Below are 12034 nucleotides of genomic sequence, written 5' to 3' on the forward strand. Positions count from 1 at the left end.
TTTTCGACTCGAGGGATCGGGAGACGTGACTAGATTGGCGAGAGACCGGGACCTGGAGAGAGTCAACTGGAGAGAGGCAAGAGAAGAGGAGGAGAGGAGAGAGAGAGAGACAATGCTAGGCTGTATATTATCGGTGCACGGAGGCCTCCGTCGCTACCAATCGTGTTTCAATGATGTAGCTATTCAAATAATGATCGGGCTCTGTTAGACTTTGATTCTTACCTATTAAAAGTGATTGAAAACTAAATTTCATAATTTTTCGATATTATTTGGCTAGTAATCAAAGGCTTTCAAAATTGATTTTTAAATGAGTAGATTTGATTGCCATTTGTAAATTTAACGGTGTAAACCACCCAAATCTGATGAATTTTATAGAAAATTATTTTTACTAGTTTAGGAAGTAAGATTAGTATCTCTGATTCTAATTCAAGATCTTTTATCATCATTTTTTAAGAGATATTTTATTTTCAGCTGGTTCATAATTAGACTATTGTTTGATAGGGTAAATAATGCCGAAAAATTATAAATTTAGTTTCCAAAAACATTTCAATAATTGTAGATCAAGTTCAGTTAACGGAGCGATCGTCGATTTGGAAGCGCGCCAGCATTGAAAAAACAACTCCGGTACGCACGGAGACCTCCTGTGCTACCGAGATATATACGCCTAGTTCTATAATATAATATATTAAGTATTATATAGTATGGAGATGCGGGGGATGTAGAGAGGAGAGAGAGAGAGGAGAGGAGAGAAGAGAGAGAGAGTGACGTGAAGTGAGTGAGTGAGGCTACTATACATCGAAGCACGCGAGCTTTCCGTAGCTTCCAGCTCGTTTTCGATGTTGCGACTTTCGAATCGTCGATGCGCTCGTTAAACTTGATCTAGAGTATTGATGTACACTAGAAAATACAATTTTTATGATTTTACGATATCATTGCCTAGTGAATTGAAGCGGGCTCAAAATCAACGCTGAAAATAAAATCTTACAAAAATAATAATAATATGCATTAAATTTAAACTCAAGATATTGATCTTCTGTTTAGTATAGTATAAAGAATTTTATTTAAAATATTCAACGTGATTTGGATATTTCTACACCGTTAAAACTTCGCAAAACGTGCTCACTCCGGCCAATTGAAATTTGTTTGCATTTGAGCCCATCTCGAATCACTAGCAAAATGATATCAAAAGATAGATAAATTTATTTTCAGAGTACTCCAATACTCAGTAGATCAAGTTTTAACTGACCGACGCCGTATCGACGATTCGGAAAGTGCAACATCGAAAACGAGGCTGGAAGCACGGAAGCCCGGCTTTCCCCGATAGGGCCCGTTCCGATTAGCTATGTAAGATCCTCACTATCGGTTAGTGACCGTTTACATTTTATAGCATAGTAGTCACGTTCGCATAGCATAGATAGCCTCACTACCGATTAGCCTCACTATCGGGGAGAGAGAGAGAGAGAGAGAGGTTGAGCCATAAATGCTATCGGTAGTAAGTGAGACTTATTGCCTTCTAATTGTATTTTCGGATGATATAGCTTCCAAACCAACTATCGCACTATTGAATATGATCTATGACTATTTAAAGTGTCTAAAATTAAATTTTATACTTTTTGCACCGATGACCTAATGATCATAGTTTAAAACTTATTAATTTTAATAATGCGATATCACAGCATTTGCTATTTAATGATGTAAAAAAAATTCAAATCAGCTGAATTTTTATTCAGATTAAGTTTTTTAACTATTTTCTTTCTTCAGCTTTGCTTACTTTTGGTTCTGTAATTTATCCGCCACAAAGCGAGTCGTCTTCACTATAATATATATATTCATAATATATATATATATATATATCATATATATATTATATACTAATAATATAAATATTACTATATAAATTAATCTATATAAAGTCACAATATTTTTTGCCATATAAAATGTTACCTTTCATTCTTATAGCCAAACTTTAAATCAAACTACATTCTTCTCTTCTCAACATCCAACCCTTTACCTTCCCACTCCTCTAATTACATGTAATGTAAGGTGTAACATTTAATTACAAAGATCATATTAATATTTTATCAATGAGTAGATTCTAATTATAATTTATTTTTTTAATAATTGAATTTAGTCACACAAATTACCCATACTTAATATGGTACAGCTTCTTATATATCAATAAGCTGTAGATATAAATTTTATTAAAATTTTTAAATTTTATTAAAATTTTTAAAATTTATTTTTATTATCCGTTCGTTGCATCGCGCGGATCTCTACACTAGTACGTTTAGGAAAGTAGAGCTAGCGCTTAGCCAACTGTTTTTCTCTTATCAATTATCCTTTCCTCTCTCCCCTTCTCAAATACTAAAATCATTGCCTACACTATGTCTGTTAACACATCACATCTATATAATAAATATATAAAAAAGAGAGTTTTAAACCACGTACCTTTCTCTCTTAATAGCCTATGCTATGATTGTTAACCCATCACATTCAGTAGATACAATTTACATCACATTTATATTTAGTTTAGATGCTTCAATAAAGGAAAGTTTTAGCCACGTTTCTCTCTCTCTCTCCTCAAATATTTATATTTATATACATATTCATACGTAAAAGAAAAGTTTTAGCCATGCAGGTGCCTTTCTCACTCCTCAAATATGAAAATTATTGCTAGCACCATATGTCTATTGACACATCACATTAGATTGATATATATATATATGGTTATTAATACATCACATTTTGTAGATACAATTTAATTACATCCTATTTATCTATCTATATTATCTATCTATATCTATATCTATATCTATACTATATATAAAAGCACGTATTTTAAATTTCGGTCTGTCGACAGACTCATTTTTTAGCGGGAAAAATATTAATTCCTCTTTCCGTACATAAAATAAATAACGTAATAAAACAAACTTTTAATTTCGGTTTATCTCTAAAATAGAAAAAAAAAATATACTTATTCAAATTTTTGCCAACCGAAAGATATCTACTGTGAATCTATATTTTAATTAAAAAATTATTTAATTTTTTTATCTCTAAAATAGAAAAAAATTTATATTTATCTAAATTTTTGTCAGAATATCTACTGTAAATCTATATTTCAATTCAAAATTTAAAATTAATTTAAAATTTAAAATTTTGGGACTATCAATATATTACAATGAAAATAATTTAAAAAATAGATTGGTTGATAAATTTGTAAATCATATTTTTGAATTAATATGATGTACAAATTTATGATCAATTTGTAAAAAACTATCTTAAATAATTGTTACGTGCGATTATGCACTTATTCTCAACTAGTATATATAAAAGCGTATAGAAATTCCGACAATGACAGACGGAATCTAAAAAGGAATAAAATAATATTCCCTACGAATTGTTATGATTGATTTGTTAAAAATATTTTTTATAAAAACGAACGGTTATGATCAATCTATTAAATCTCTACTAATATTATCTACAAATGGTTATAATTCCTCTCACATAAAAATGAACGATTATGGAGTCCAGCTATTGTGTATTGTATAATATTTTCTAGCGCTTGGTTCTTTTTAATTTTTTATCGTTATCTCTACTTCTTTCGATTGTTTTTACACAATCTATTAGATCTCTACTATTTATATCAACCATCTACTTAACCCTAGGGATGGTTATGATCAATTTGTTACCGCACATCTCTTAAGTCAATAACCGTTGTGTTACAATCTTTTATGACTTGGTATTTTTATTCGTCTATTAGTTCATTCTTACGAATGGTTATGATTAATTTGTTAAAAAAATATTTCAAATAAAAATAAACTGTTCTGATCAATTTGTTAAAAAATGGCATTCCTATTCATCTATTTTACATTAAAATTAAAATTTGAGTTTAAATTATGAATTAAATTTAATTTTTGATATCAAATTTGAATTAGCAATTAATTTTTTTTATTACCGTTGATCAAAATTAAATTTTAAGTTTTAAAGTAAATGTGAATTAAATTTTGATGTTTTTAATTTAAAACATATATTTAAATTTGATTTATCAAAAATCAGAAAGTATATAAAAATGTTCGATGTATACAAAAAAAAAAACACCGTAGGATATTGTAAATATTTTCTAATAAAATATAACATATTAATTTACAAATATAATTTTTATTGTAAAAGTTTAGATATATATAATGTACAAATTTATATTGATTTGAAATAAATTATAGTAATTATTACGTGCATTTGTACGTACATTAAACTAGTACATATACAAAAGAAAAGTTTTTAGCCACACCATGAAAAATATTGCCTACACCATGACTATTAAAACATCACACAAACCAAATTAATATTTTTAAAGGGCAATTGCTTATATACCCCTGAAAAGTTCTCAAATTTTTCTTAGAAGGCCAGTATTGAAAATATCCTTCTTACGTTCCAACTATTTCAAATATATCCCTAGAGTTAAATTCCGTTATTGAACGGTTAGCAATAATTGTTATTTATATGAAATTACTACTTTTTCCTTTCAAATATATCCTTTCACCGTCACTGACTTTTTCTTATTTGCCACCAAGTTAGGGGTACAAAAAGTATTTTGATTTTTAGCCTTTTTAAATATTACATACCATTCTATCATCACCAACCTTTCTTATTTGCCCTAAAGTTAATGACAAAAGAGGTATTTCGATTTTCTTAACTCTAGTAGATATTTAACTCACGTTTAATCCAAGTTAATCCAAGTTAATTTAGCGGGTGGTAACTATACGAGTATTTTAGAATAACAGAGAAACATATGAGGGTGGAGTACATTGAAAAGAAAAAAAAATAGAAATAAATAAGATATTTTTGAAGTTTTGAGGGGCATATAGAAAATTATTCCTATTTTTAAAGGAGAGCTTTTAACCACGTATGTTTCTCTCTTTAATTTCCCTTTCATGTCTCTCTCTCTCTTAAAATATGAAAAATATTGCCTACGCCGTGTCTATTAACTCCGCACAAACCAAATCAATGTTTTTAATAATAAAAAGGAAAAATTTCATCCCTACCCTTCCAAATAAGTCTAATATCATGAATGCCCCAATAAAAATTAAAATATCATAAATACCCTTTTAAAAGAGAAAAACTTTCAAAAATAACCTTTATACTAATTTATTATTAATTTTGAATAAACAATAAACAAAATTTCAACTTTGCCCCTATTGTCATTACCATCTTAAAATATTTAATTGACTATAAAATCATTTATACTTTTATAAACACTCTTTTAAATTTATAAATAACCTACATTTAGAGATAAGTTTTTATCAATTAATCATATATAATTATATATATATATACTATAATCAAGACTATATATATATATATATATAAAATCCTGACAGTTAAGCTAAGAAATCAAAAAAATACAAAACATTGGAAAAAACCATATTAAGCAAAATTGTTTAAAGTATCAATTAACTCATTAAAATAAGGTTAAACAATTTATTCAAAATATAACTTAAATATATATGCATGATGTGAACTAAGTTATTTGAACTAGCACAAATTTCTGTGCTTTGGTATCTCGAATTTTAAAAAAAATGATATAAAGTATTTTATTTTAGTATCTTATTTTACAGACCATACAGTTTATTTTAATATTTTAAAATAAATATTATTATGCTAAAATATTTTTGTAAAAAATTTTAGAAGTTAAGGACAAAATGGATAGTTTGACCATATTTTTGATAATCTAAATATTTTGTTATTCTATAAAGAGATGAATAGTAAGAGTAAGGGTAAGGGTGTATTTGAAAAATAATAAGTATTTGCAGGGGTGTTTGTGATATAATCAAACTTATAGGGGTTTTTGAAGTTTTTAAAGGGGCACATATTTTTGATTTTTTTTTTTCTTTTAATGCAAATTTGGAGGCAGACACTGTCACCACTGCGCTTCTGTACCAACTGTTGCGTCTAGGGTTAGGTTTTCTCACGGTCCCAACAATGGAGCTCGATCGATGCAAGGACGACGACGACGATGGGGGAGGAGATGGAGTCCTCCTCTACTACAAGTTCTTCTCCGTCCCCGATCTCCCCTCCCTCGTCCGCTTCTACGACTCCAATTGCCGATCCCTCGCCCTCCTCGGCCGCGTCCGCATCGCCCCCGACGGGGTCAACGCCACCGTAACGATCCCCGCCTCTTTGATCTCCGCTCCTTAATAATTACGTTTGATTAGGGTTTTGGACCCTTTGTTGCGGTTTTTGGGCGATTTTTTGGGTGGTTTTTGCGGGTATTTTGGGGTTTATCTAACGTTGGTTGTTGATTAGGTTGGTGGGAAGATGAAATCGTTGGAGAAGCACATTGCGGAGATGAGATCGAACGCGTTCTTTGATCGAACGGACTTCAAGTTGGCGTCTTGCGAGCACCCAAAGGATGAGAGGGTTGCGAGGGAGTGCGGATTCACTTCGCTCTCCATTCGCGTCGTAAAGGTTTGGCCCTGCTTCTGCTTCTGCTTCTGCTTCTGCTTTTGATTTCAGCTGCAGTATCTTTTGATAGAAACAATAAGGAATGTCTAGAATTTCTGCTACAGCGGGAATTAGAAGTGTGATTTTGACATTTTCTGGTCGAAAAGTCGAAACTTTGATTTGGTGCTTCTGATTCTGGTGCAGAGAAAAGCTGTTTGGAGGAACTTAATATAGTACTTCCCTCAATAGCACTTTTGAGTTGAATAATTTTGTGAGTTGAAGTGTGCTTGTTGATAGGAACTAGTTGCAGTTTTTGTATTCATATGATTCGACACGATAAATTCCGTGCTTTTGACTTCAAATTAACTCAGATGCTCTGACATTTTCAAGTCAAAAAACCATTTAAAACTAGAATTTAAGGACCCTGTGTGGTGAAAAAGGAACAAACTTATTGTTGAAGGTTTCTTTGTACTCGAGCTTGTAATTTGATTTAGCTCTGTTGTAGTCTTTGAATGCTTATAATTATGAGGTAGTGATATTTTGCTCAGTAACTTTTCATTTTTCAGGAGCTGGTTACTTTCAGATCTAATCCATTGTCAAAATCTCCAGAAATTTCGAACGCCGGAAGACATTTATCAGCAGCTGAGTTTCACCGTGTCCTTCATGATGTCGGTCAGTAGGATGTTCTTTTTACTAAAGTACTGCTAAAATTTATATGCTCCTATCAGCTTTTCGTTGAGTTCTGTTGCTCGCGTATTTTACACGGATGCAAGTTGTGTTGTTGATTATCTTTGAAAAAAATGCATGATTACCAGGAGCTAGTTTGGATTCTGAGGCTTCTCTTCTAAAGAATCAGGTAGTATTGTTGGATGCAAGAAATGTATATGAGACGAGGATTGGGAAGTTTCAGACGCCAAATGCAAAGACATTGGACCCAGAGATAAGGCAATATAGTGACCTCCCTTCGTGGATAGATGAGCACTCAGGACAGTTGCGTGGGAAATCAATTCTCATGTAAGTACTTTGCGGATGTGAGAATCATGGTTGAATGTTTGTCTGTACTCGCAGGAAGCTGAAATGAGCTTTTGGGCTGCAGAAGTAGAATCTTCAATTTTAAGCTTCTTCTCTTGCAGCGGGCTGCAGACATGATTTTAACTGAAAAGCTATTTTTTATTTGTTCTGTGAATAGTCGTTACTCAGCACCCTATCCTCTTTTCTCTTACTCAACGATCCACACTTTATCAAGCCACTATGTCTAGTTTCTCATTTCCTATAGCCATCCTGTTCTAATTGCTGTCTAGTCTATGATTGCATAATCTGTCTAAAAGTGGAAATTTCTCCACTATTGCTAGTTTTACTTGGTTTGGAGAGGCTTTAATTGTATATTAATATTTCAGGTACTGTACCGGAGGTATAAGATGTGAAATGGCCTCTTCCTATATCCGCTCTAAAGGAGAAGGTTTTGAGAATGTGTTTCAAGTAAGTCTCTTTCTATAGATTTTCAGAGATTCTTCTGCATTAGAAACTGTTAAAATTACACAGTTCCTCTGCAATCCCAGCGCTTAAGTACTATGCGCACATATTTCTATTGTCCACACCAATGGTGAGAATTAAAGAGTTTTCATCCCTAATGTTACATTCTTATTGCTATGCGATTCAGCAGCATATTTCACTCACCTTGATTACATGTTATGGTGTTCATGGCAGTTATTTGGTGGAATTCAGAGATATTTGGAGCAATTTCCAGATGGCGGATATTTCAAAGGAAAGAACTTTGTTTTTGATCACAGGTGAATTATTCCCAAGTGACTTGCCGCAATCTTATTGTATTTTAGAAGGAAATGATTGTACGTGCTTATATGTGCTGCCGATAGTTCGATATGAAGTTCGAATTTACAGATTTCCAACTTATCTCATGCTGCCGAACAGGATTTCGGTTGGAAGCCTGGATGGAAATGTACTTGGTAGTTGTTTAATGTGTGGCTCGTCCTTCGACGATTATTCATCTCGTTGCCGGTGCACTCATTGCAGGATGTTGGTTTTAGTATGTTCTGATTGCCAGGTACTGTGACTTCTCGTGTTTGAATGCATAAGCCGTTTCCATTCTTTGTCTGCTTTAGGGCCTGTTTGGCCTGGCTGAAGCTTTCAGTGAATCTGTTTGAAAAAGCATTAGCAGCTTCTCAACTGGTATCCTCCCAAGTAGCTTTCTGGTCTAGCAGAAGCAGCAGCAGCAGCAGCAGCAGCTGTAGCTGGGCAGAAGCTTTATATTAAAGCTTCTCGCTTCCAGAAACAGCAAAGACTCCAAACTTTTTGTTTGCCAAACAACCTAGCTGCGGCTTTTGGGAGTAGAGAACTGCTCCCGACGCCAGGTCGAAACATGCAACTTAATATCTTTTGGAATGTCCTATTTGTTCGCCCTATTGACCTTTTGTGACTGATTAATTCCTTCATTTTGACCGATATAGTGGACATGTCTTCGTGCCTTTTTTCTTTGTATTTAAATTGCCTTTATCCCATGGAGAAACTTGTTTAATTACCTGAAATTCTACTTTCCATACTCTTTTGTTACCCAGGGTAAGTTTAGCGACGAATATATTTGTGAGCTCTGTCAGAAAAAAGACAAGGGAAGCTGGACGAAGCCGTCGAGTAAGGACTCGCCATTCCATTTAGAACTATCACCTGATTCATCAGAAGCTATCGAGATTGAAAAAACCACGTCTGCCTGCCACGCTGCACCTGTATCTGAACTTCCCCGGAGTTATGGTAAGGTCTGTGCAATTAGGGTTAAAAAAGTCTAAACTCGCCTTGTTTGTCAGTTTGCTTTTTGTTCAGTTCTCTTTTCTAAAGATTATTTTCGATGGATGTGGATTATTATCTAATTAGGCGTGTAAACGGGAGAGTACGAAAGAAGGTTTATACTAGACTAAAATGGGAGTTAACCCCCGAGAAAATACGGTGATTTTTCACATTGCCCCCTTAAATTTTGGAGAGCTATAATTTACCACATTGATGTATAAACAAAGTGACATATATATATATATATATATATATATAAAGTAGATTAAGTGATGATAAATATAATGTGAGGATGGTGATATGTTCAATGTTTCAGGATGGTAGAGTGAAAATTGTGACATTTCCAGGGGGTTTCGTGCATTTTAACCTTGAAGTTATTTCCAGGCAAACTTATTTGTTGGGGAAATTTTACTTCCTTTTGCATTTCATTTTCCTGGATTTTGCAATCAGAAGTAGAAAAAGTGATATTAATTATTCACCAAACAATCTCTTTCCTTTACGCATCTATCAAATAATCTCAGTTGATTCATTGTACAGATTGCAAGAACCCGAGAAAGTTGAGAATCCTATGCCTGCACGGTTTCCGACAGAGCGGATCGAACTTCAAGGGAAGAACATCGTCACTCGCTAAGAAGCTCAAGAACGCCGTCGAGTTCGTCTTCATAGACGCCCCTCATGAGCTCCCTTTCATTTACCAGCCAAACTGCAGTAAACCTCCGAACGAAAACCCCAAAACGAGATTCGCTTGGCTTGTTGCTCCAAACTCAAACTGCTCGCCCGAGAAAGACTGGAAAATCGCAGCAGCAGCGTTCGACCCTCTTCAGTATCGGCAGCAAACCGGAGGCTTCGCAGAATCTTATGATCATATTGAGAAAACAATTTCAAAGATGGGTAGGTTCGACGGTATTCTTGGATTCTCGCAAGGAGCAGCAATGGCTGCATTATTCTGCGAAAAGCAGCAGAGATTATACGGCGCTATTTGTTTTGAGTTCGGGATATTTTGCTCGGGATATTCGGTCTCATCGAGCAATTTTGATGGCGATTTAGTTAAGCTTCCTTCTCTACATTGTTTCGGTAACGGCGGGGGACAAGATCGGCAGATAGATAACCGAGCAATCGTCGTCGAGCACGAAATGGGTCACATTATACCGACGCGGCCTCCGCACATTGATCGAATGAAGGAATTTCTCTTGCAATTCCTGTGAATTTGTAGGAAACTAATCCGATTTTGTTGTACCCTAATTTGAAATGATTTATGATGAAATGTTCATGGGATCTTTGCTTTCATTTTGTTCTGTATGCTGCATACTACTGATTTTGTTGTGTACCCTAATTAGTATCTTCATCAGAGAATAATAACAACCTTTTAAACTATTCCATAAATTTTAGGGATCTAAATGTTGAATTTATAAACTTATGAATTGGGAATATGGTCACATCACTTTCACCACGGAGAGGGGGTGGGTGGTGGGCCCACTTTTTTTTTTTTTTTTTCCCTCTCACACACACTCTTTTTCTCTCACACTCTCTCTCTCTCTCTCTCTCTCACTTTAGGGATGCAAATGGATCCGAGTCTGTGGAGCTCCGCCCTGATCCACCCCGAATGGGGTGGTAAGTGAGAACAAANTAGGTAAACGTAGGGATTTCACTCTCTCTCTCTCTCTCTCTCTCACACTCTCTTTTTCTCACACACACTCTCCCTTTTTTTTTCCGAGTCTGTGGAGCTCCGCCCTGATCCACCCCGAATGGGGTGGTAAGTGAGAACAAAAAATATAGAAAAATATAACCCGCCTCGAATCCGTCCCGATCCGCCAAGTAAATGGAACGGGAGGCCGGAGACTCTTTTCTTCCTTCAATCTATCCCGATCCGTTAAAAATTCGCTCCCGCCCCGTTCCCGCCCCAATTCGCCCTGAATGAAGCGGTAAATGAGAGCCAAAAATAAAATGAAAAGTAACCCGCCCCGAATCCGTCCCGCCCATATAAGAAATGGAGCGGGAGGTGGGGGAACTCTTCCGCACCCGGATCCGCCCCGTTTGCATCCCTACTCACTTTCTTTTCTTTTTTTTTTTTTGTTTCTCAACAACTTTTCTTTTAATTTTTTCTTACAGCAAGTGTAAAATTTTATCGCATAAATCAATTCTATTTTTTAATAGTTAATATAACAAAATTAAAAATTTATTTAATAAAATTTTATCGCATAAAGAAATTTTATTTTTTAATAGTCAAGATAACAAAATTAAAATTTCATCTAATTAGGAATCCAAAAACGATCTTCCTTTATTTTAGAGGGTTGTATGGCCTACAATTTTTTTAAGATTAATTGTACAATGTTTCCCAAACTTTCCACTATTTTTTTTTTGTTCCTAATTTTTTTTCAAATCTCTTAATTTTATCGCGATAAAATAGTAACCGTTAAAAAATATTTCAGAATTAACGAAATTATAATGTCATCGTCTATTTAACTTTTTTTTGCATGTCAATCTTGATCACTAAATTTTGCATATTTTTCACTTTAGTCCCAAAACATATATGAATTGGCAACACTAAAGAATGCTTCTCCTTATTTTGCAGGGTTGTGGGGTCCATACAATTTTTTTAAGGATTAATTTATATAAGATTTAAATATTTTTAGAAAGAAATCTACTTTAATTTATTCTTTAATTTTTTATTATTTAATACTGAGATAAATAATATTTAAAAATATTAATATATAATAAAAAAAATATTAATAATTATAATAATTTATAATTGTATTATCTTTCCGCCGCATCGCGCGGGGCTTCTTAACTAGTGTAA

At 33.7% G+C, this 12034-nt stretch overlaps 1 protein-coding gene across 1 annotated transcript; it reads left to right on the plus strand.

Moving 5' to 3' along the window:
* Window positions 5901-10611, plus strand: LOC109719347 (rhodanese-like domain-containing protein 6). The gene is made up of 9 exons (XM_020245950.1): window positions 5901-6159; window positions 6304-6465; window positions 7008-7113; window positions 7257-7455; window positions 7839-7920; window positions 8149-8231; window positions 8371-8503; window positions 9015-9204; window positions 9775-10611. The coding sequence occupies exons 1-9, from the start codon at window positions 5980-5982 to the stop codon at window positions 10440-10442; spliced, it is 1803 nt and encodes a 600-aa protein (XP_020101539.1). The 5' UTR covers window positions 5901-5979; the 3' UTR covers window positions 10443-10611.

This window comes from Ananas comosus, linkage group 13, assembly GCF_001540865.1.
Source record: "Ananas comosus cultivar F153 linkage group 13, ASM154086v1, whole genome shotgun sequence".
In the NCBI taxonomy this organism is placed as follows: Eukaryota; Viridiplantae; Streptophyta; class Magnoliopsida; order Poales; family Bromeliaceae; genus Ananas; species Ananas comosus.